At 41.4% G+C, this 26,841-nt stretch overlaps 1 protein-coding gene across 11 annotated transcripts in view; it reads right to left on the bottom strand.

The window, feature by feature from the left end:
* Positions 1 to 26,841, bottom strand: part of XRCC4 (X-ray repair cross complementing 4) — a 197,554-nt gene that overhangs the window by 158,648 nt on the left and 12,065 nt on the right. For 9 of the 11 annotated variants that reach the window (XM_053296240.1, XM_053296232.1, XM_053296239.1 and 6 more), the window contains 2 exons: positions 24,304 to 24,456; positions 22,348 to 22,538 (listed from right to left, as the gene is read on the bottom strand). In XM_053296240.1, coding sequence (XP_053152215.1) covers positions 22,348 to 22,538; positions 24,304 to 24,442 — 330 coding nt within the window. In that variant the 5' untranslated portion in view covers positions 24,443 to 24,456. Of the gene's footprint in view, positions 1 to 22,347; positions 22,539 to 24,303; positions 24,457 to 24,597; positions 24,620 to 25,916; positions 26,220 to 26,841 lie in introns of those variants that run through there. The other 2 variants (XM_053296235.1, XM_053296241.1) reach the window with 2 other exon arrangements.

Raw genomic sequence — 26,841 nt, 5'->3', positions numbered from 1 at the left:
AATCTGAAAAAGAAAGAAAAAACCCTGGAAAGGATTCAAAACTGACTTGTCGCAATATATTTTTTAAAAGAGGCCAGATTCTCAAGTAAGAGAGTTCTATGCAAGAGTCCTGCCTGCAACAGTCTTCACAAGTAATAGAGTTATAATAGAGTCCAACAGGCATTTCATCAATTTTCTCTCCCCCAGATCTGAACACCTGTAAGTCGAAAGAGCTTCAGGGACTGTAGATGAAGCCATTAAATTTAAGTCACATCATTCCACACTATTATATGCACATTGCACCTTCCCAACAAACCGCTTTGGTTTTTAAAAACAGCAATATTTTCTCATAAAAGCTAACAGAAGAAAAAACACAGAAGTCCTAGTAGGAAAAGGTTACTTTTTAAAACGCTAAAGCTCTGACACACAGCTTGGAATCAGTATTAAAACCAGATTATACAATTCCAGCAACTAATGTTTAAGCCTGAAATCCTTTGCACACTTAAAAGGGGAAAGGTTCTATATATTCAATGCCATGGCCGACACCCTAACCACCGCTCACTCCCCCCCGCGCTGCTCACTCGCTCACCCTTCCTCGCTTACTTGCTCACCCACTCCCCGCCCGCTCACTCACCCACCCACTCCCCACCGCTTGATCATTCACTCGCCCCCTCCCTACTTGCTCACACTCAACCCCCTCCCTGCTGCTTGCTCACTCACTTGCCCCTCCCTGCCGCTCGCTCACTCACTCGCTCCCTACCTGCTCCTCTTCCCTATCTGCAAATGGAATCCCCACTGTCCAATCACCACAGTGCTTCTGCTCTGTTACCAATGATTGGTAAAGCACTGTGTGGGCAGAGCTTGCCACGTACGTACTTAGCATATTATATATAAAGATTCTATTATATATATTTAATTTCTTGAACTTTCTTAGAAGAGTAATCTATGCAAAATGACTTTGCCCAGTCAAAGATGGGCCTCTCCTACTAGTTCATTATATTTTAGAGTGTTCTTTTTCTTTCTCATGTTATACAAACTCTTTTTATATTTAAGGATCAGAGTTTTAATTCATCAATCATTTTGCAAGTTTCCTAAACAAAATCAATCCATTATTTTTTCATATTCATTCAAAGAATGAACTTGGGACTACTACTTGGTTTTTTTAAATTATTATTTTCTCATATATTATTCATACAAACAAGCTATTTTGAAGCCAGTGGTATAAGAGGCCCAGGATTTCCTATAGCTCTTAGTTTTTTGCTTTCATACATTTTGTACTGAAGCTCCACACTCCACACACACAAAGTTATTTCCTTTCACTTATCTTTTCTTCTAGATGAGATAAAGCCAAAGAGAGAATGTATGAAAATATATGAAGCTGCTTTATACCAGGGATTCTCAATGTTGGGTCCCCAGATGTTATTGAACTTCAACCCCCATAATCCCCAACCAACGGCCACTGGGGCTGGGGATTATGGGAGCTGAAGTCCAATAACATCTGGGGACCCAACTTTGAGAACCCTGCTTTATACCATGTCAGGCTACTGGTCCATCTAGCTCAGAATTGGCTGTATTAACTGGCATTAGCTCTCCAAGGTTTCACAGTGACTTTTCCCTGGGGAGATACCAGGGGTTAAATCTGGGATGTTCTCCATGCAAAGCAAGCGCTCTTTCATATGGCTACAGTCTTTTCCCTTAAGAGCTTCTGATATATAACATGACTTTCCCCTCCTGGCTGAATGCCATAACAAAGTTCTTCCTTCTATATCTTTCTCCTCTCCAATCTTTTCAAGTTAGTATCCATATGCTTAGAATGTTGGTAGGTTTGCCCTGAAATTAGCTACTTCACAACTAGCAACCTGAGACAGATGTATTAAAGACCAGCTACAATAATTCAGCGGGAAGAAGGTATAAGCCAAGACAGAGAATATTTGACTACTATTTATCACCATGATATCTTCACCCTTTCAATTAAGAAGCATGCTTATGAAACATAGGAAGCTGCCATATACTGAGTCAGACCATTGGTCTATCTAGCTCAGTATTGCCTTCACAGACTAGCAGCAGCTTCTCCAAGGTTACAGGCAGGAATCTCTCTCAGATTCATTCCATCTTGGAGAAGCCAGGGAGGGAACTTGAAACCTTCTGCTCTTCCCATTGTGGCTCCATCCCCTGAGGGGAATATCTTCCAGTGCTCAAACTTCTAGTCTCCTTTTCATATGCAACCAGGTGGACCCTGCTTAGCTAAGGAGAAAAGTCATGCTTGCTACCACAAGACTAGTTCTCCTCTCCTTATGCATAGCCTTAAAACAACAAAACTCACAGTGCAAGGGTAACTACAAGTAACACACATCCGGAGCCTTTACATAACTCAAGTAATCAGCAATAAAGAATAACCTGATGCATAAGTAGAATCTGCCAAAATCTGAACTAACAGCCAGGGTCTCCACAGAAATCTGCTGCTCATGATCTGGACATGGAACTGAAAGCTTAAATCCCTCTACAGAGTTTCTCACATGCCTTGTATAAACAAGTAAATTAAAAAAGGTCATTTTGCCACTGAAAGAGTTAGACTAGGCAATCCTTGCAGTCCCAACTCAATGAATTAGTCATGCTTTATCAACGTATCTGCAAGGGACAGTCAAGGACAGGACATTTTGTTACAAAGACTGTAAAATTGTGAAATCCTAAAGTCAATATATGAATTAATTTTTTGTTTCATCATCCAAATCAGTTTAAAGTTTATTTTCCAAACTGCCAACTTCCTTAAGAAGTCATGGGGAGAGATAAGGCACTTTTGGAGGGTTCTCACTGGAAGCATCCCCTGACTTTGGTCAAGATCTGTAGCTTTTTCTTTTGCAGAGAAATAAAATTCTGATAAACTTCAAGAACTTCTGTGAAACTAAGACTGTTTTCATTATACTTGAGCATGGAGTGTTTTACTGTGCCAAGAACTTTTACTGGGCTGTTAAAAGTATGATATCCTCTGGTTCAAGGTAACTAAATAATCAAATTTCCAGAAATGAAAAGGTTACCAAGTTTGCAACATAATAAGAACTGCTAGAGCTCAGCAAGATTATTTTATATATAAATTATTTGGCACCCAATATATTGTTTTATAGGGCATTGTTACACAGATTTTCTGCCCTTTACACTTCAAAACATATATGCAGTATCCCCAATAAGCTCCAATCACTGTTTCTCACAGAGGGCTAGTTCATTCCTGACAATGACACACAGAACGACTGCCTTGCCAGCATTCATTTGAATAACTAATTCAATCACTCCAAGTTTCCAGGCAAATTTCACTTCCTATCTCTCCATGACTTTGAAATCAAAGTCATGGAGAGATGGGAAGTGAAACTTGCCTCTTGCTATAACAACTTTCATTTCTTCAAATGGGGAGAGACCTGCCATCTTGTAATGAACCTGAAAGATGCTTTGGTTCCCTGCTGCTTAAAGGTATAGAACTCTAACGTGATTTAATTGGTAATTTGCATAAATGCCAAGTCCAATGTGTTTTGCTAAGGGCATAGAAAAACAGGCTTAGAATTAAAATTCCCTCAGTAATAGATATCCCCACCACCACCTCTCTCTTTTTGGAAGGCCAAGATGCTGCTCTCTGCAAGATGATCAGTGATTTTTCTTCATATTCAAAATCAAACTAATCATCATAGAGAGAGAGTCAGGAACTTTTCCCAAAGCAGATGAATAAATGGTCTTGAGATACCTTTTGCATTCAATCAGATAGCATACTGCATAGTTTGGCATAGCTGGACTTCACTAAGTGACTTCTTGGATCACATATGCAACCCTGTGGGGACACCCCATTCAGACCTGTTCTCTGCCATTGGTACACTATTATACGACTTAACCATAGGAAGAGAGAGTACGGTTATGTGGCATATATGATGCATTTGCCTTAGGGTAGGAAGATACCTTATACTATGAACATATGCCTTATAATGAGTCAGACCACTGGACCATCTAATACACAAACCGAGCTTCATGCACAGGTACAGCACCACCGTGGGGTTGGATGGGGTGGAGTGGGGGAGCCAAGCGGGATCTTTAAAAAGGAGGAGAAAGGGTCTTTACCTGCTCTCTGCCACCCCATGCAACTTCCTGCTGCAGCGGCGCTCGTTCCAAAAACATGCACATGGCATCTGTGCATGCGTGGCCACCATGTGCATGCTGGAGCTATGCATGGGTTCTTGGGACAAGAGCCACCCCAGCAGGAAGCTGCAAGGGGTGGCGGAGAGCAGGTAAGGACCTGCTTTCCTACTTTTTAAAGATCCTGCTCACCATTCTTTCCCCCTGGCAGCACCAAACCCATTCAGACCTTGTCCAAACTGGTTCGGTGACAAACCTCCGTTTGTGCACATCCCTACCATTTAGTTCAGTATTGTCTTTATACTAATTGACAGTGGCTCTCCACAGTTTTAGACAAGATCTTTCTCAGCCCTACCTAGAGATGTCAGAAATAGAACATTTTCTAGCATCTCCAGGGGCATGCAAGCATGTGTTCTACTACTGAGCTATGAGCCCTGTCCCAATTAATTATTATACTAAATACTAATCTATTAAGCTGCCCCAGCTTCAGATCCTGGTTTATCTGCGAACTCCAGATAAAATAAGTCAGGATAATGTAGTTCAGCCATGACAGGGTTTAGAACATAAGGAAGTCCCTGCTGAATCAGGCCAAAGGCCCATCTAGGCCAGCAACCAGATTCACACGGTGACCCTGGGAAGCCTGCAAGCAGGGTAAAAGAGGGCAAATGCCTTTCACCTAGTGGTCAGGGGCATGCCACATCTGATCCTGATGGAAATATACTGCAGTCAAGGCTAATAGCCACTGATGGCCCTATCCTCCATGAATTTGTCTATAAAAAGTTGTTCTAAGCTAGAATCAGAAGTAGAATTATTTCCCCTTTTGCACAAGAGGGGGAAGAGGAGCACACACACCCGAAGCCAAGAGACGTCATGCAAAATCAAGATTCAATCTTGGTGTAACATCTGTTACCAGATGGTGAAAAAATTCAGAAACCAAGAAATTTCAAGAAGACCCACTGCATGTGGCAACATGTCATAAAACAAACAAGCTACTGTATGCTAAAGCTACAATCCACAGAAAGTTCTCCTGTGCAATCCCACAAGATTAAATGAAAGTTGTGCAAGAGCATAGTGGGAATGCGCACTGAATATATGTTGCTAGGGTAAGATCAAGGTAGTGAGATAGGAACCAATCTGTAAATAGTAAGCATAATGCAGCAAGAACCTTGGGCAACGCAAGTGCAAGCATTCATGAATGGGCCCTTCTGCATCATCACCACCACCACCACCACCACCACCACCACCACCACCACAATCTCCACTGCAACATGAACTGCTTTTGAAATTCCTCTTTATTTCAAAAGTAATTTCCAACATGGAGGTGACTCTTGTGATGCAGGTGAGAATCTACCCATGCATTTTTTCCCCTGGGCCACAGCTATTACCACTGGGAATCCAGAATGCGCTTTCTTATGGTGAAATTTTGTGCCAGGAGGCTGCGAGAACGGCAGAGGTGGACAAGAAGCAACAGCATTAGGCCTACAGAGGCCTTGCAGTTTTCATGGGTGACCATTAGTTCATGTTTCCTTTCATGTTCTGGCCATTGTCCAAGCTATAAAAACTGATACAAGTAAGACCTCTGCCCAAAAGATCCTAAGCAGCCCCCCATCACCAGTAATGCATGGGCGGGGGGGGAATGGTGCGGTTCAAGAAACATATGCTTAATTGTCATCCTGGCACTGTGCTTGCTCTATACTTGCTGTCCTTGTTGTCTTTCTCGAGGAGGTGGCCTTGATTAAAGCCCATTGTTCAGGAAACTAAATACATGTGTTTCCAGATAGCATAAATATGCTGCAATGACTAAACAACATTTGATGAACACATGCAGCATTGGAAGCATGCCAGACACAAACCTTTGTGCTCAAAATGTTATACAAATACTGCCTGGCACGTCTGATTTAAATTACATGGCAATTAAAATCCACAAGCTTTCAATATCCCTGGATTTAACCCGTCATGGCTATCATCACTACTCTAAAGGCAGCATTAGCCCTAAAGGTCAAAGTATACAGTCCAAGAAAATGATTCATTTAATTAAACTTGGGGGTGGGGGCGGGGGGATGGGATATGCCCTCTCCTGGTCACAGAGGACTATGAATCTCCTTGACTGGTTGTGTTCAAACATTTTAAAATGATTACTTAACAAGCAGAAGAAGTTGAGCCTTTGCTTTTTCAACTCAGAAAAAGAACACTGCAGCCCTCTTCAAGTACAACTAGGGCTGTGACTGTAAGCACGCTTTAGTTTTGCATTCTACTAGCATGGCAACACAGGACGTGGCAACTGTGCCAGTCAGTGCAGCTGCACTGTGAAAGGTCTAGTAAGAGTCAACAGAGGTGAATGGAAGTGTGCTGGTGGCCAATCGGGGGAGTTCCATGGTATCAATGCAACAATAATTTCCCAAAACACAAATAGGAACTGAAAACATATACCTACCAGATGCCAAGGCTTATAGGCCAAAGAGAGCAGAGCAGACAGTCACATAAATGCCACACTATGCGCCAGTCATGAAACAAAGCTGATTAAGTACTGCTACAAACCCACCTCACTGACACCCACATGTACATAAACACCAGGCCATCACAGCCTTCTCTGGCACTATCTGCTTCACAGAAGGAGCCACTTTCCTTGCTATGTTCAGCTGCAGCAGTAGCATTCAGCAGACCCTGGTACCACCTTGTGTGCAAAAAGGAGGGAAATAAATTCAAAAAATAAATGGTGATTTCTTTTCATTCTTTCTTTTTACTTTCGTAGAGTAACACCCCATAAATAATACATAGGGTAGGATCCACAGTGGTGTTCATAGAAGGAGCTTTTTTTTATTGTAGTACTCTGCAAAGCTGTGCTACTGCTAGGGGATGCACCCCAATGCATCATATTTCTCCCATTTTCCACACTAACTTATATGATTGTAAAAGTTCAAATTTTTCATTATTTTCATATCATCTTATAAAAACATGTTTATGATGACCATAAAAATGAATAATAGTTGCTGGTTAAGTTTTATATCTACAGTTGTTACATTTTTAGAAAATTATGTTTGCTTTTTCACCTGTCACAAGAAGAAGCAAAAAGGGGTAACAATATTATCTGGACTGGTAACAATTCCACAAAATGATAGATAACTTACAAAAATACAAATGTAAACAGCAAAGGAAAGGAGAGGAATTATTTGGGGTGGTCAGGAAGACGTGGATTTTAGTTGCAAAGTTACAATCAGTCTGACAGCCAAACTAAGTTACTCAACAATACTACTCAGGAGTTGCTCCAAAGAACTACTAAGTTTCAATAGGACTTCCCCTAGTAAAATGAGTTAGACTATCAGCCAGTGATAGACGTCAACACAGATAAATATATGATTGTGTGCCCTATCACCTGTAAGCTATCATATGACCAAATGTTTAAATTCACCATCTATTTTCTTAGCGTTCACATTATATAGCGCTTTAAAGTTTTCGAACCTCTTCATTTACCTCATCTCAGTAATTTATTAGTATTTTGGATCTGGGGACCACCATGTCTAAATTGTAGACCTAATATTTAGGTATGCATTTGGATTTTTTAAATTTTTTTTAGCAACATGCTGAAAACTGAACACCACACTCCCATTTTCAGTGACATCTAAGGGTCTCTTTTTAAAAAATCAGTGGAAGTATGAAATTACAAGTCAGGGTCGTGGTCAGGGGTGAAGCCAGTTGGTGTACCAGCGTCAAATATCTTCTTGATATCAGACTTAACTGTGCCATGATAATTTCCATTTAAACACTAAGAGCTTGTGTTTAAAATAGGAAAAATTGTGTTGGCGGGGAAAGTCATTGGTGGCAGGCGTACCTCAAAATATTTCTCTCGTTCCTTCCATCTGCTGCCAATACACAACAGTGGCACAATCCTAAGCATATCTGATCAGAAGGAAACCCCAGACACACTTCTGTTGGAAGCAAGTTTCATGCCACTACAAAGGTGGTAGTGAGGGCACCCACAAAAACCACTCCCCCAATTACATAGAGGTCCAGAGTTTTGGCCTAGACCAATTAGGGCTTCAAAGGTTGACACCACCTTTGAACTGAGCCCCCAAACTGACACCCAAAACAACTCCTTGAGAACTGGTGATATACAGTCTTCTCTGGTTAGTTCCTGTCAGCAGGTTTGCTGCCACATTCTGTACCAGTTGAGGGGTTCCAAACACATTTCATAGGCAGCCTCACATAGAGTATGTTGCTGTGGTCCAACACTATGATTAACAAGGCACATGCCACAATGGCTAAGCCCCTATTCAGTGTTCCCTCTAACAGGGATTCCCAGATGTTGTTTAATACAACTCCCAGAATACCCAGCTGCAATGACTTTTGCTTGGGAATTCCGGGAGTTGTAGTCAACAACATCTGGGAATCCCTGTTAGGGGGAACACTGCCCCTATTCCCAAGAGAGGTTGGAGCTTGCATACTAAGTGAAGTTGAAAAAAGGCACTCCTGGCTTCAGATGCCATCCTGGATATAATAAAAGCCAGGCTCAGAAGCACAGAGCATCCTCAAGCTACAAACATGATATTTCAAGGGAATTTTAATCCTGTCCAGAACAGGTCTATTGCCAACCACTAGTTCAACTGGGCCACCTATCATAAACATCTCATTGGAAGTGAGTGGATTTGCTGGCATCCATGCAGCCCATTACTAACTCCAGGCACTGGTTCAGAGAATCTACTACTTCACTGGGATTCAATGGAAAAGACAGAGTGACAGTAGAGTGCAATTAACTAGCTGATGAAACCAAATCTAAATCCTCATACAATCTCTCCTAGCAGTTTCATGTACATGCTAAGCATCATGAGAAACAAGATGTAAACTTGCAGGACAGCCCTCACTGAGCATAGAACAACTTCAGCCCTCCAGCTGTTTTTGGACTACAACTCCCATCATCTCCAGCCATAGAGGCCAATAGTCAGGGATGATGGAAGTTGTAGCCCATTATCTGCAGAAGGGCCAAAGCTGTGCAGCCTTGAACAACAGTTTAGGAAGCTTGTCAACCGTTCCACTGCAGCAGTTTCTGTCCCACAGCTGTTCTAAATTAAAAATGAAATTGGACCAGATAATCTGTTTCTTCCAAGAGAACCTAGAACTCGCAATGGCCATGGCAGAACCTATAAATACCTATGATATCTCAAGAAATAATGGAAACTATCATGAAATTTTCCAGATTGGAGGAAACCCAAGAGAGTTTTTCCCCCCCTGCACATGCGCAGAAAAGCCTGAAATCAGGCAATAGCTGTCATTTGGGAAGTAGGCGGGCTTGGGTTAGGAGGGGTATCACTGCCCTCTCCATCATCACACTGCTGCAGCGCAGCACAGTGGCAGTTTGAAAGTAAAAAATAGATGTGAACTCCCCCCTGCCCCTTTTAAAGTTTTTTTCCCTTCACACCGCCAATGTTTGCCACTGGGGGAATTTTGCTGCCATAGGCAGTTGCCTCTACTGCCTCTCCTTTAATCTGCCAGTGGATATGGAGATGGTTGTAACAATGTGTTTATTGTGTGAAAATCGCAATATGCAGAAATGTACAATAATGACAGCAACACTTTAATCACTGCTACAAATATTTGGCAACTATTACGCGTCAGAAATGAAATTAGACTTTCAGTGAGAACTTTGATTTGCATGAAGAAATGTTCTACAAATTATTTACAAGCTGACATTATATGAATATTCCACCTGCTCTTGTACTGAGTGATATAATTTAGTTAGTATGCACAACAGTTTGGCCTAATTAATCCTAGGGACTGAACAAAGTAACTTGCCAATTATGAACAGCAAGAAGCTCTGGAGCTCTCAAGAGGAAGATTTTGGGGACTGGGTGTTCTCTTGATCTTATCCTCTGCCAGCTGCAGCAGCCGGACCAGTCAGGGCAAAAGGAAGCAAACGAAACACAACTATCCTACTGTGGAGATGCCGTCTCTTTCCCAGCGCTATTGCATGCTTCTTCCCCAGGCAGCTGTACCATTCAGGATAGTTGGCAATGGAATTCAGCAGTGCCACACCCTTGTATGCATGCTTTTTATACTTTACGGTGGGGGGGGGGAACCTTACAAAAATAAACCAGAAAAAATTTAACTTTTAAAAGCTAAATTGGCTTTACTCATGGATCTCAAAAGCTAGAAGACGGCTCCCTGGATTTATGAGCTAATTTGATCTGTATTGAACACCATCTTAATGGGACTTATATTAGTTCTTCATTGTAAACACCAGGTTTTTAATGAGATTATTTGTAATCATCATTTGCCAGATGCAGAGGACAGTATCACGAACAAACTCCCTGGTGGCTAGGGATGGCTGGGGGGAAGGCAGGAATATACCTGCCCTCTGCCACATGAGCATATGGTTTCTAGCACTCCGCTGCACACCCACACAATCAGCACAGCAGAATGTAATGCACTGGGGATCTGGAGTAGGAAGCCATCCAGTAGCCCACAATGCACTGCGCAGGCAGTAGAGCAGTTCCCCTTGGCAATGCTGCAGCTCCTAGCTTCCTGGCTGCTCTTTAAGTGGCACTCGGTGGTTTTAAGGAAGCCGGGGTGCCAGGAGCTGCAGCACACAGTCCCAATTGCACATACAATCGGGGCTGACAAGGTAAGACGGGGCTTTGCCCCTTTTAACCTAGGTAAACAGAAATAACAGGGTAGCCCTGCTCTCGCGCAGCAGGGTAGGAGCAGGTCCCACGGGTCCACATGAGCCTCGCTACCCAGGTTTTCCCGCTCCTACCCTGCTGGAGCTGTCATGTGAAAAACCTCGCAGACTCTTTCCATGACACTATATACTATGCTGAAGATAATCTAGGTCAAATCAGGAATCAGTCTCAATTGTTCATTTTGGATATATATCAGGAGGATTGCCCTGGGCATTCTCACTAATAAACTAACATGTATGATAATCCATCATATCAGTACTAAAGAACAACAAAATAACTGGTTTACTTAGTTTATAAATTCTGTAATCACTCTTAAAACATTTTAAATAATTTAGGCAGGTAGATAACACACTGCATTTATGCGTGATGTAAATTTACTTATATGCACAACACAACTCATTTATGGAATTCACTAGAAAATGTGGTAATGACCACTAGTTTAGATGTCTTTATAAAGCCATCTAATGATTATACAAATCATTAGGACAGTCCTAATTAGGAGTGCAGTATCCTAATTAGGAGAGTAGGTATATCAATAGCTATTAGTCATGGTAGGTGGGAAGGCACATTCCTCCCATGGATAGGGCTCCAGGCTTGGATCTGCTCATGCTGCCTGCACTACTTTCTTCCTTGGAACCTCAAATTAGAGGAGGAGGTTTACCAGGGTTGATTTTTAAAAAAGATGATTTTTTATTTAAATGATTTTTAAAAACACAATTCAGAAAGAACCTAGACAAAGATATCATCATGAATATTAATCATAATGATATTCTATTAACATGTTAACAGCAGTATATGGGGATGAGAGATAACAGACCTGATCAGTCCTATTCTGCAGGTGGCGTACATGCAACACACACATACACAGAGTCAAGCCCTTGCTCCCCAGCCCCAAGGGCAAAGTCAGAGAAGGTCAATGAATGAATAGAGGATTTGGAGGGATGGAGCAGATCTGTGCAAGGAAGAAGAGCCTAGATGTAAATACATGGAATGGGGAGGGGAGGAGAATAGAAAGCGAACCAAAAGTGAACAGAACATATCATGGAGTCTGACTTGAAGTACATTAAGCCTTGGATTAGAAGAAATGGCTACCAAGTCCTCAAGGAGCAAACTGGAAAGAGGTACTTGTAGGTGTGTGATTGTGTTTATGTGTGAACAGCCTGCATCCTGCACAGGGTTCCAAACCCAACCATGGGTATAATATCTACAGGATATTATTGTTTCAAAAGAAGTCAAGCTCACTGATAAGGAAAACTGTGGCTTTATTTTTTCCTCATATAAATTATACTGTAAACATACTTTGACCATGGGCCCTCATCTGTCTTCTATCTATATATTTCTCTTAGGCATACCCGTCGCTAATCCCATGTGTGGCAGCTGTCGCAAGCGTTTGCAAGCAGCTGCCAGATTGCGAAGGGGATGGGCAGAAGGGAAGAAAATGGTGACAGTGGCCAGGCCAAGGGTCCACTGGGGGGGAAGGCGGCAGCAGGTAGCCGGTAGGCGGGAAGAGAAAACAATGGGGGAGGGCAGGCGGAAGAAGGTGGTGGAGGCTGGGTGGGAAGAAAATGGTGGTGGCAGGGGCGGGTGGGGGAGTGGTGGCCAACTAGAGGCACAGATGCTCTGCACCCGATCCGGCTAGTTTATATTATTGCCCTCCCTCCTTCCATAGATCCTCCTCTCCCTAAGTCCCTATATTAGTAAGCAGAATTACTTCTTTCTGGATCTATTATTATATAGGTTGTGTACTTAAGGGAGGGAAAACCAACAAGTAATGTTTACAAACATCTCTCCACCAAGCCTAGAAATTCACAACTGAAGCATTTCTCATAAGCACAACTTCATAAAGTCACAGATTCATAGAATACGTGAGTTGGAAAGGACTTTAGAGATCTTCTAGTCCACCCTCCCTGCTAAGTACAAGAATCTGCTACAGCAGCAGAACTTCCATTTCTACAGATGCAAAATACTTCAAGGGCAAATAGACATTTTATGTCCTCTAGGTTTAAACTCAATTTTTGTTTCCTGTTAGGAGTATAAATCATGTAACAGAGTAACATATAATCCACTGTAATCTATTTTGCAGGATCTTTCAAGTAGATCTGGACTTTTGCAGGCAGGGGGACACTCTTTTTTTATTTTTAAAGCAAACTAAGTCTAGTCAGTACCCCATGATTAAAAGTTTCTCCTCATGACAAGAAGTGATTTTAACTCAGCTGAACAAGTAAATGTAAACACTGACTTGTAATACCAAGGACTGTAATGCACAGCATGTATTCCAAAACACTGCCGGGGGTTGGTGGGGGGGTGTAGATGCACAGAACTTAGGCTCTGGGCATTACTATTTGGTAGAAGCGAACAACTTATATTTTGTTTTCTTAACACACTGTGGAACTATATATCCAAGCATACATATTTCTTGATACTTTAATCTATTTGAAAATTCACATTAACCTCCAATTCAGCAACCTATATTTTAGAATGAACTACAAGAAGAAAAAATGTCTCGGAAAGCTGAAACACATTAGCAGGGTTTCTTTCTTCAGTCTAGTTCAGTCATGGAGTTTTCCACCGACTGGTAGAACCTTTTTGGCTACGACTTTACTAATGTGCCTTGCAAAACAGAAAATACAATACCTGCAACCTTATTATACAGAAATGCTTTGCTAGCCCTCAGTACTGTTTATCAAGAGCTCTTTAATCAATTTAATTGCCACCTCCAAAGAGAAAGTATTGCAGGAGTCCCATTAGTTGTTACATGCAGAGTGTTCCTAGCTGAAGTACTAGTAAAGATTTACTTCCAAGTGGTCACCTACTTAGATCAAACAGTAAATCACTGACTCTTGTTATGGTGTTTGTTTAGGTGGCAGCAGTTTAGCTGGCCAAGCCTCAATGGCCCCTTACTGAGTTCTCAGTGTGTGTGGCCCATTTTGCTCTGCAGCTGCTTTGACACACAAGCCCTATTGTGTACCAAGCCTATTGTTATTTCAATGCAATTCTCAACAGCCTCGCTTGCCCTTACCAGCCTGAGAGCATTTCAGAAGAGCAGCATGTTAAAAAGACCAACTCTGGAAACAAAACCACCTATCCTAGCCAGTGATAAAATCATTAATAAAGGATAACATAATTTGCTGAGTTGAGATTCAACTAGTTTTTAAAGTCTTCTGTTATACTAATGCCCCGTGGTCTTTGATTAAAAGTTCAAGAGACTGAAATCAAAGTAACCCCCCCAGAAAAAGAGACAGTGCTATACCTGTTCAGTTTCTTCATTATGTAGTTCAAAACAAGCAATATTCATTTGAAAATGCTTTCCACCATCCAGGTATTGTGAAGTTAGAACACAGTCTATATTAAATAATTATCTTTCATGAAAAATATACCCATTTGTAGTAATTGCAACTGCCTTTCATTCGTTCTCTTAAATTGCACACTAATCTCATCTTCTGGCAGCACTGTAAATCAAATACAATTTCACACCATTCACACCTGTCACAATATTGTTTTATTAGAAATGCAAAGAAAATCTTGTTTTGTTCTATGAGGAAGCCAGACGGTATTTCCAGGCCTGTTTGATGTTAAAATATACAGACATGCCAACATGTCCCTAGTTTCCCATTCAGTTGAATGGGAAAATAGGGACATGTTGGCAGGTATGAGATATAATGCTAGAATTGTATTACCAGAAGAGAAATACGTTTCATCCAGCAGAGAAGAGATGCCCACAAAAGCAGGCTCCATAAATACAGCCGATGCAGAAGTACAACAGGAACAATATCCAGGTGGTGCTTCTATGGGCTGATGCAAAGCCCAGTAGCTCAGTGTTTTTCATTGCAAGGCCTGAGCACCAGTGGCGGCTGCAATTGAGCCTGTGAGACTCCCTGTCTAACAGAAAGCTGGGTACTCTACACAGCCCTCCCAGCACCATGCGGAGCTGACCATTACCAATGTGCACTGCTGAGCTTTGCCCAGAGCTGGTTGGGCCCCATTAAAGGAAACGCAGTACCTGAGACCCAACACCATCTTGAAAGGCATACACAGAGCACAGGGAAGTGTAGTCTTTCATAGCACTTTCCCCTTAGAGCTTCCCAGTGCTCCATGCAGGCCTTCCAAGATGGTGTTAAAGCCCCTTCCCTCACCCCCCAGTTGTTACAAAGACAGCCTGTTTGGCGGCTCCCAGTAGCACTCCTGCACATGATTTGGGACTACAGGCTTGGAGTTTCCATTTTGGACTCTCTGAACTCACGGGATCATGGGCTCGCCATTATCTTCTGTGAGTGAAACTCACAAGGGTACGTTGCTTAGCCGGCAGTATGGGGAAGGTAACTCCTGGTCAAGCCTAACCTGTGACTGAAGAGGGTTATTCCTTGTGCTATCCTCTCTAATTCCTAGCACAGATGAGGACACTGAAGTAGACACAAATTAATTAAGAGTGATCCTTCTAACAGGAATGGCCAAAGAACTCCCCTCCATTTTGGTACTCAAAGGCAGGATGCCTCTGAGCACCAGTTGCAGGGGAGTAACAGCAGGAGAGAAGGCATGCCCTCAACTCCTGCCTGTAGGCTTCCAGCGGCATCTGGTGGGCCACTGCGTGAAACAGGATGCTGGACTAGATGGGCCTTGGGCCTGATCCAGCAGGGCTGTTCTTATGTTCTTATGGCATATCAGATTGCCTTCGAGCTTATCACCTTTGCAGGAAGGAGTAGATAAGGTATAACAGGCTCATCTCTCTAACAGAAATATTAATGGTTGGCTTGAGGTTTGGGAAGAGTGCTTGTTAAAACATTCCAATCACACTCAGGTTTTCCTGACCCACAAAGACAAGCTTTAACACACCCATTCACACCATCCCATACAAGTTTCTTAAACCCACTCACTTAATTGTGTTTTTACAGTACACCCACCAAAGACTGATCGCGACAAAATGTATTCTTTTGTCCATCATGGATGTCACCCTTTTCAGCAGAAAGGCCTATTGGACCCAGGGTAAGATGTTGCCTATTCCTGCCCTTGAGACTACCAAGCAGTGTGTCTCTTCTCTGGATTCACCCGCAGCATGTGTGTGGTTCTGTGCACTAGCAATACCATTCTGCTGCGCCTTGGCTTTGGTGCCCATCCTGCTCTCAGCCTCCAGGTTGGCCCTGTCTCCAGACCCAATCTGTGCAGCAACTTCGCTCCAGCAAGGAACTGGTCTCTTGGGATCAGACCACCTTTGGACTTTTACCTGCTTTCTCACCATGAGTGGCACATGGGTCCCTACTCTTGTATCCTGTTTTCCTGCTTGTCCCTGGAGAGAAAGGTTCCTCAGTAGTGAATGAGCAACAAGTGGACAAACACACAATTGGAAGGAACTAGGTATGCTAATCTCTGCTCTGAAATTTCTTGCTCCCATCTAATCCTGCTCTCTTCAAAGTCTAAAGCTGTTCTCTAAGACCATTTATCTGGTCAGCCTTGAAAGGATTTAATTCACATCTCAAGCTAAAATGCCTCTTCATGAGCTTTAGTCTGGTATTGTTGAAATTATTGGCCTTGTTAGTTCCTGTATTCTACCAAGTAAACCACATGGCTCTGTGATTGCCAGGAGTCGACACCAACTCAATGTCACAATGTTTCCTAGTTTTGTTAGTTAATATTGTGTTGCCTGCTAACCAAGATTTCCTTTCTGTACCCCCCCCCCCCGCAAAAACCCCTAAATAAAGCTGATTGTATTGACTTCAACTCTCTGTCAGTAATTTCCGAGACCAAAGCTTTGCACAAATTTATTCTGTAGTGAACTGCTCACTCTAGTTTAGCTGATTCCCCACACAAGCCCAAAGGTTAGTCAGGAGTGCACAGCCAGCACTCCAGAGCAGTTTCATTAACACAGAGGTGGGGAAAGTGAAGCACTGTGTGGATGTCAGCACGGTGGGAAACAGCTCTTACCTTGGTTTTTTGCCAAAGCAGCATCCACTTGAAAATATTTGAGGATCACAGCAGTAGCCAAATTGTTAACTAGAGCTGTTTCCTGGAGCATGGAACTCCACTGTTCTACTAGCTTAATAGATGTCCAAATCATTTCCAGGTACAGTTCAATAGCAAACATTCAGAATAAGTTACTCTACAGAATTACACAGGAATTACTCTAAAGGACTGCATAATTTCAATAGGAGTTCTAACAAGTAATTTAGGATATCAGCCACTGTGCTAGTTATTATTTTTACTAAAATGGCATGGGGCTAGGATACTTAAAGGACCACCTCCTTCCATACAAGTCTACTTATCCACTCAAGTCATAGGAAGAGACACTGCTTCCTGTGAAGTAGGAGATGAACTTTTCAACTGAAGTGCCTTTTCTGTTGTTCTACTGAACTCTCTCTCCCAGAAGATTCATCTGTCCCCTTCCAAAATTGCATTTAGACACGGAGTTAAAACTTATCTCTTTAAGCTGCCCTGTGATTACTTATCTTCTTAACTTCTTAAAGTTTGTTTTTCTTGTTTAAACTACCATCTGTGTTTTACTGTTTTAATTGTATAGAATTGTTTTTAAATTATATCAGCCACTCTGGGTGTCACAGAAGCAAGACAGAAAGACGAAAGATGCGTATTTTAAAGTAAATATAGGCCCCACTGAATTGACTGACGACATATTTTGATGCAGATTGGAGTGTGCATCTTCTACCAGGGCCACTACTTGTGACGCTGAACTGGAGCCTATAATGTATGCCAGCCATATAAGTAGTATAAGCTGAACTTGAAAACCCAGAAGGACAGTGAAAGTACAAGCCAGTGGACAATACATCCAAAATTAGCAAATGAAACATACCTATTCACTAAAGAACAAGTTCTACTGGGTACGTAATTGCCATGAAAGGGAGTAGAGTACAAGAAGCCTCTATATGCCATTTTCACACAGGTCAAGCAGAGTTCCATACTCTGCAGAGATGTATTTCCTTCAGGGAACAGACCCTCTTCAATATGTATGTACTTCAGGCATGTGGACAAAAGTGATCTGGTTGACATAGCATACTTGGACTTCCAAAAAGCTTTTGACAAAGTTCCTCACCAAAGTCTCTTGAGTAAACTTGGTAGTCATGGGATAAGGGGCCAGGTTCATGTGTGGATTGGTAACTGGTTGAAGCAGAGGAAACAGAGGGCAGGAATAAATTGACAGTTTTTACAATGGAGGGAAGTAAGAAGTGGGGTCCCCCAAGGACCTGTACTGGGACCAGTGCTCTTTAAGTAAAACATAAATGATCTAGGAGTTGGGGTAAGCAGTGAAGTGGCCAGATATATATATATTTATTTATTTATCAAATTTGTACACCACCCCAAACCTTCGTCTCTGGGCGGTTAACAATAGCACAAAACAAGTTAAAAACATATACAAAAACTTAAAACAATTTAAAAATAAAACAGAGATTAAAACCTAAAAAATTTAGGAAGCTGAGAAAGCTTGGGCGAAAAGATGGGTTTTCAGGTGTTTTTTGAAAATTGCCAGAGAGAGATGTTTAGACAACATTAAACTATTTAGGATAGTGAAATCCAAAGCAGATTGTTAGGCACACCAAAAAGATCTCTTCAAACTACGGGAGTGGGTGACAAAATAGCAAATGCGGTTCAATGTAAGCAAGTGTACAGTGATGCATATTGGGGTTTAAAAAACCAACTTCACATATAAGCTGATGGGATCTGAGCTGTCGGTGACTGACCAGGAGAGAGATGTTGGGGTTGTGGTTGACAGATCATTGAAAGTGTCGACTCAATGTGCGGCAGCTGTGAAAAATGCCAATTCCATGCTAGGGATAATTAGGAAGGAGACTGAAAATAAAAATGCTAGTGTTATAATGTCCTTATACAAATGGTGCCGTGACATTATATGGTACAGTCACATTTGGAATAGAGTACCTCATTACTCGCAGATCTGGCATCTGCAGTTGGGTAATAGTAACCCAACCTCGGCATAATGTGAGAAAAACCGCGAGGAGGGGGGGTTAAATCTGCATATCCATGGATTGGGGATGGTCAGAGATTGCCTCCTAGGTCATTTCTGGCTGCCATTTTGAGTACCAGAGCCATTTGTGGTTCCTTTTCACTAAAAAAACTGGTTTGAAAATCGTGATTTTCTGACAAAAAATTGTGGAGTGGAGTTTTTGGTGAGCATTGCTGGATGCGGGGCAGGGGACCCACAGAGCACAGTAGGGCACTTTATTTGGTGTTCTTTTTCTTTTTTGCCCATTGTTAGCCATTTCCTTGCCCTTGGAAATCTAACCACAGGATTCCCATTGCCCCAATGCCTTGGTATTTGCAGTTGGTATCCATGGTACTAGCCGAAAATGGAACCCCCACAAATACCGAGGTTTTCTTGTACTGTGTTCAGTTCTGGTCACTGTATCTTAAGAAGGACATTGTAGAACTGGAAAAGGTGCAAAAGAGAGCAACCAAGATGCTCAGGGGCCTGGAGCACCTTCCTTATGGGACAAGGCTACAGCATCTGGTGCTCTTTAGTTTGGAAATGAGGTGATAGAGATAAATTATGCATGGAGTAGAGAGTGTGGGGAAGCCAACTAATGGCACAGCAGGGAAATACTTGACTAACAAGCAGACAGTTGCCGGTTCAAATCCCCGCTGGTATGTTTCCTATATTATGGGAAACACTTCTATTAGGCAGCAGCAATATAGAAAGATGCTGAAAGGCATCATCTCATACTTCGAGGGAGGAGGTAAACCCCTCCTGTATTCTACCAAAGAAAACCACAGGGCTCTGTGGGCGCCAGGAGTCGAAATCAACTTGACGGTACACTTTACCTTTAGAGAGTGTGGACAGAGAGACATTTTTCTCCCTTTCTCACAACACTAGAACCAGGGGTCATCCCATGAAACTGAAGGTCAGGAAATTTAGCACTGACAAAAACAATTGCTTCTTCACACCATGCATAATTAACTTATGGAATTCTCTACCAGAGGACATGGTGATGGCCACTAGCTTGGATGGCTTTAAAAGGGGCTTAGACAAAGTCATGGAGGGCAGGTCTATCAATGGCTATTAGTCTGGTGGCCTTAAAGCCTTGGAGCTGATCCAACATTGAAAACAAAACTTAAAAGCACTGAAGAATAAATTTTGTGAAGACTAGCTTCATGCACTCTTTCCTCCATTGATCTTAAATTTACCTGGAGGATTTTTCATTTCTGCCTCATGTGTAGCCTGGCAATCAGAGAGCTCTAGATTTCTGAGATGCAAAACACCTAATTAGGTCATGAAATGCATTTTACTGCCAAAGCAGAACTGTTCCTTAAAGCACATTTTCCAGTGCTTTGTCTAGTTTACTGTAGAATGACTCAACAAACTACACTACCACTATTGCCTTCCACAAATGCTTCCAAAGAAAGGTAGATTTTGCCAAGTGAATATAGTCCCCAACTGTCAGCCCATATTTTCCTTTCCTTCATTTCAACCCATTACCTCTACTTTCTTTAGGTCATATGCTTCACTCTTGGATATATTTGACAGATAAAATTATTAGTAGATTTACCTGAAAACTTCAACCAAAGGTTTACATCAATAAGTACTGTGTTATATACCTCAGAATACCTTCCTGGCTGGTGCAGTAATGATATGTAATTCACAGGCATCTCAAGTTAATTTTTAGCAACCCATTATTATTAGTCATGCTTGTTAAGAAGAATGTCGACACCATTAAAAGCAATCACAAAACCAATGGCTATTGTCATCAACAAAAGATTATCAGCTTCATCAATCATATCTAGCTTTCCTGTGTCAGCACAACACTTCAAGTTGCAACATAGGCCAAGTTCTACTAACTGCTTTATGGACACAAGAGCACACAGAATGTTTCCATCCTCTTTTTACAAAGTATTTCTACTGATTTTTTAAAGTATTAGAAATTTGTTGAGAGCAATAACAAAATATGATTATTCACATTAGTATGTAGGATGGGTATGCCATTGTCCGATGGCTTTTTTTTTAGCTATAATAGTAGTTTAACATCAAGTGATCCTGTAGAATGGTTGTTATCCTTTGCTGGGATGATTCATAGCTCCAGGAGGCACAACGTGAGTGATTTAATAATTAGAAAAACTTGTATTGCTTAAATGAAATAGAAACAAGTTTGGATAAGCAACAAGCATCCCAAAATTGTTTCCTTTTTTCAAGCACTGTATTTTGTATTTTAAGAATTTTAAAATACTATTTTGTATTTTTATTGGTTGTTTACCAAGTATTTTGTATCTAAAGTACATTTTCTCAGGTATTTTCTATCTCAAATACTTTTTCTGAGTATTTTGCCCATCTCTGTCAGCAGCTCAGTATAAGTACCCGTACCTCTTTCTACACAGAGGTAAAAGCAGCAGGAGGGAACAATTTGGGGGATTAGAAAATTAGCAAAGAGTAAAAGTGGTCCTCCATTCTGGGCTCCAGCTGAAGACCAGTTTGTGCAGCTGATTTAAGTAAAACATATGGGGAGAAACTACACATAATTAACGCTACAGACAAGCCTAGTTACTTGAGGGGGGTTGTCCATTTCTCGCCTACTACCACGAGTAATGAAACCACGAGTAATGAGGCATTATGCCTATGGGGAAAGTGGGCTTAGGTTCCAGAACGGGGGGAAATGTTTTTAAAAATGCTAAAAACTGCAAAAAATAATGTGAACTATTTACTGTACCGTGCTCCCATGTGTTCAGGAATGCCCCCCCAATCCACAAAATGCCCCCCAAAACGGCAAAACACAGAAAAAAGGTTTGGTTGATTTTTTTTTTAAAGAAATGTGCCATAAAATGGCTCCTCCTCACAAAATGGTAGTCACTTCCAACTCTCTAGGAAACGGATACATGGGTCTTAAACCTTTAGTATCCGTGGATAATGAAAACAAGTGTCAATTAGATACCCACAAATATGCAGAGCCGCTAATAGCTATTCCATGAATAATGAGATTCTACTGTGTTGTTTGACCCTTAGTTAATACAGAAAAAGTAGTGTCACTAACATACTAACAACATTAGTCTGAAAGCCATTAGGAACCCTGGCAAGCAACAGTGCACATCATGTGACAATTTTTTAAAAATGTACATTTAGTAATGCTAGTCACTTGCAAGCACATTCTGTCATGTTTCAAATCCCAGCAGAAATGAAATAGTCTAAACCAATAAAGCAATAAATGAAATTACTTCTTTCAGATTATAACCCACGAGGGGATAAAAGACATCATCATTCAAGCTCCTTCCATTAATTATTTTGTTTGGGGTACCCTTGTCAGGATGTTTGCCAAATATACCATTTTTATTGTTCAGGTCTGTTGACAATAACAAAGAGTTACTGAGTACTTCTCTTTAAAGAAACTTCTTTCTTCTTTACCAAAGTTTTGTTATCCAAATCCAACACGTTTATATTGATTATAATATTTTTAAACAACTCTCGTAGGCAAAAATGTAACCTTTTTGTTCCTTCTTTAAAATTGAGAATTATGTAGATTTTCATTATTTAATTCTTCAAAGCTAACTTTTAGGGGAAAGCTAGGCACTGCCATCTGTTACAGAAAAAGTAACTATTTGAACTCTGTTGAAAAAAGACAGTAAATATAGCAATACTTACAGCAACATCTTTCAAATTCTTTTCATAGGAGAAATGAAGGCACTCTCCATTTACTCCTTCTTTAGAAATATCAAAATTGTATTTGTCTGCCAGTCTTTCTTCGAATAACAACACTTTTCTTAGTTCTTTGACATATTTCTCTCGCTCCATTTCCATATCAGCAGCTTCCCTGGAAATTTCTTCCTCAGGGACTAAAGGAAGGCAATTGGGAGAAACGAAATAAAAATTTGACAGTAAAGAGTCCTTAAGCCAACATTAGGCTGAATGAACCTCCCTACACAGCTGTGGTAGCACCATCCAATGACTAGCATAGGTGTTACACCAACATTTTTACCAATCCCTTTACGAGCTAGCCTGCACATTACCTGATCCACGTGGTGAGCCATTTCTCCAATGACTCTCTGGATCTCCCTGTAACACATAGTGCCTCTTCTCATACAGAAATTCCTACTAACAAAGAGATTCTATTCTCGGAGTTTTCCATAGTTGGCATGAACTTTCCACAACTGGGTAAATGCGCATAGGGAAACAGAGTTAATGAATATATGATGCCTCTGAATACCAGCTGAAAAGAGCAACAGCAGTAGTGGTGGTATGGTTTCATCTGCTGCTTCTCAGAGGCATCTAGCTGGCCACTGTGGGAAACAGTATGCTGGAGTATAGATAGGTTTTGGCCTGATCTAGTGGGGCTCTTCTTTGGTTCAGTGATACACATTGCAATAGGGCATAAGGAAGGGGCTCACCATGTAGATCATGTAATGTACAGATTACAATCTTGTGCCATTACAGTTCCATGACATGAAATCACTTGCAAGGTGACCAGGAATTACCACAATGCTATGATTTAGCAATTTGCACCTAGGCATTCTGATCAAGTATAGCTGTTTCCCACAACTGGGAGCACAGCACAGTGTTTTTGCTACAAAGCAGCTTTATCTTAGATAACTTCTTAGATAACTGTTTAATATTCTTAAAATGTAATGCCCACTAGCTCTATAGAATCATCAAAAGGGCTCTACTTTTCAATGACTTCACCTCTAAAGCCATAAATCCAAAGACAATAGTTATCCAGGTTTGTGTGCAGAAACATTTCTCTTTCGTTTTCATGGCTGCATCTTCCTACAACAAATCAACCAAGCCGCTGCTCAGTTCTGAAAGTAGTTTGCCTTGTCAGCTTTTCGTCCTGCAGTAATAAAAGCTAAAGAGATACTGGCTCTTTTTGTGATTGCCTAGATACATATAAGCAGTTCCACAGGACTGCAGGCTGAATAGTTAGAGAGGCAACAAGATATTAAAAATTTTAAGACAGCTCTTAACACACGCAGCACATCTGGATCAAGATTCACACATGATTTTTATCCAGGATATAATGTTCTAGAAATGTAAACCACGATATTTAAAATACTTCCAACATGTACCAAACAGTATTCCGACTACCTGTCTAACCCTATAAACAGCAGAAATCCTAACAATTTGTAACATATTTGCACTCTAGTAGTAGAGAGTATGTCAGGTTCAAACTCAGCATGGAATCTCAGTTGCAGCTGAGCTCTGAGAGACACCCCTCAGCCCCAGGAGCACATGCTCCCCTCTCCCATCTCTTTATAAGCATCTACTTCCTTTCTAGATTAAGTTCAGCCGAGATTGGTTGCAACATCCAAACCTGCCAATCTTGTCTTATTCTTAGGTAATTTCTTCAAAGAATCCAAGATCTGAACCTGAAGATTGAATTTCGTTTCAGATCTCAGGTTCTCTGAAGCAAGTACCTAAGAATAAGCTGTGATTAATAGGTTTGGATGTGACAACCTATCTTGGCGGACCCTAACCTCAAAAGAAACTAGGCACTTCCACAGGGATGAGATGCAGAGCTTGGCTTCAACTGAGTCCTGCACTAAATATGAACCCATTCTATGAAGAAGTCACTTCATCTCTTTAAAATAATTAATAATATATCACCTCTCCCAGCCCAAGCCGACTGGCTATCACTGAGCATAACATCAAAACCAGCACCGATGTCTTTTTCCCAAGTTATTTGCAGAAAATAAGTTGTGTCTGTATCAGAAACAGGCAAGATTCTATTCACTTTCTTCTCCATTATTCTCCAGTCACCTGTTTTGAAAAAGAGCAAAAATTTTAATCTCATCTCAGGTCAATGAAAAGGAACAATTTTCATACTGTAGGCTTGACAGAGTATTTCCAATACAGTTCTGTAGATTAAGACAAATAACATTATTTACTTATATGTATTACCCAGATTTCCATCCTGCATGTCCTGCAATGAGGCTCAAGGCAGCTAGAAAGATTATTTTAAAAATACAATATAAGACATAATAATAAGACATTAAAAGCAGCAGAAAAACCACAGTCAATGTACTGCACCGCAGAACAATGTTTTCAATTTCCACTTAAAAAGAGATGGGAGAGCCAGCCCAAATCTATTTATCAACGGCTACTAGTCGGAGGGCTATGGGCCACCTCCAGCCTCAAAGGCAGGATGCCTCTGAGTACCAGTTGCAGGGGAGTAACAGCAGGAGAGAGGGCAACTCCTACCTGTGGCTTCCAGAGGTATCTGGAGGACCACTGTGAAAAACAGGATGCTGGACTAGATGGGCCTTGGGCCTGATCCAGCAGGGCTGTTCTTATGTTCTCTAGGGAAGGCATTCCAAAGCTGACAAGCCATCACAAACAAGGCTGTGTCTCCAAATCAATCTCACTTAAAGGTGAGCCTCTCTGTAGCCAATCTCAAAAGTCTCTCAGGTTCATCTGAGTGTAGATAATCCTTATGATAACCTTTTAGAGCTTTAAAGGCCAAAACCAGTACTTCAAATTGAGTCTGGAAGCAAATTGGCAACTGGTACAGTTGGTATAAAATCGGTATAATGGTATAGAATCCTATGACACACCCCATTAGGAGCCTGGAAGCTGCATTCTAACTGCCTGAAGCTTTTGGACTGCCTTTGAGTAGTGCACTAATCTAGCCTGAATGTAACCAGAGCACTGAAGCTAGGTCTATTCTTTGCAGGTAGGGCCACAGTTGGCAAAAGCAGGGCTAAAAGCTTCCCTAAGGTAAAGTAAAGTTGTGCTGTCGAGTTGGGGTCTCCTTCCTTAACAGCAATATTAACATATATCTGACAGCTGGAGCAGCAGGGGGTGCAGAGGGGCTATGTAGGGGCAGGTAAGACCTGCCTCCCTCCTTTTAAAGCAACCATTCCCTGCCCCCTGGGTGTGCACAAAATGCTTCGTGCACATCCTCAGTGAGTAAATTAAAAGTGGCGAGCAAATCATTTAAAATAATTCCAAGGGCATAAAGACTTCAGCTACAAAATAAACCACTACTAGAACTCATCAATTCCAAAAAAAGCTAGTTTCCCACTGATATTACTTCCCATATTTCTCAAACACAGTTGCTGATCTGATCACTAAAACCTGTTAATTTACAACTCAAAAGAGTATTTACATGAATGGCATAATTCATGGACTTTGTTGGTAACTTGATTTTTACTAATTTAGATATAGTTCCTACCACCTGTTTTGTTCTGTTTAATGTAGTGGATACCTTTACTCATTACCTGTGCCAAGCTGCCCTGAATCTCCTGTTGCACTGTTTTCCTTTTTATTTCTTCCACTAAGGTCTCTCTCTGCCCAGAAGCCCTAACAGTTTTTTCTGTAGCAAAGTGGTGGGGAAGGTAGGAAGCTACTGCATAATGTCTTCCAGTACTGAATAATGTCTTCCAATTTCCTTTCCATGATTTCTTTCTACTCCACATCTTTTCCAGCTCTGTCTTAGGTAACTCCACTCTCTTGGCCCAATGCCACCATAACAGCAATCATGCTATCCATCCAGCCTTTGTCTTCGCACATGTGATTTTAGTCTGCTTAGAAACAGAAAATGAAAGCCCAGAAAATTCCAAAAGCAAAAGCTGGTTGTTAAAGAGCAGTGCTGGACAGACTAGAAAGAACCATTTTCATAAGGTGAAACTGAAATAAATGCCTGTTTGATATGAAGGTAACTCAGAGAGCTGTTAATAGGTGGCTCGCAGTTCCAGCAACCGTGGTATTGCATATCTGCGGACAGGTCTTAGAAACCTGGTTTCTTTATCTGCGGTGCAAAAATAGGCTAACATTCACTTATTTGTGGTTGGGGAGTGGCTGGGAAGTCCTGATGTATAGTTGCGGCCACCTCTCACCAGGGTGGATGGATTTAGGAACATAGGAAGCTGTCATATTCTGAGTCAGACCATTGGGGCAGGGAGTTGGGATGAGGCCATAGCTTAGTAGCAGAGCTGCTGTTTTGCACGCAGAAGGCCCCAAGTTTAATTCCTGGCATCTCTGGGTAGGTCTGAAAGTCTCCTGCCTGAAACCTCAGAGATCTGCTAACAGGCAATGTAGACAATACTGAGCGAGTTAGACCAATGGTTTGACTTTATATAAGGCAGATTCCTATGTTCTTCCTATGATTCACAGTAGACCACAGTAAAACTTAGAATGGCACAG

This window comes from Hemicordylus capensis, chromosome 2 (genome assembly GCF_027244095.1).
Source record: "Hemicordylus capensis ecotype Gifberg chromosome 2, rHemCap1.1.pri, whole genome shotgun sequence".
NCBI lineage: Eukaryota > Metazoa > Chordata > Lepidosauria > Squamata > Cordylidae > Hemicordylus > Hemicordylus capensis.
This window is presented reverse-complemented; position numbering and strand designations above follow the sequence as displayed.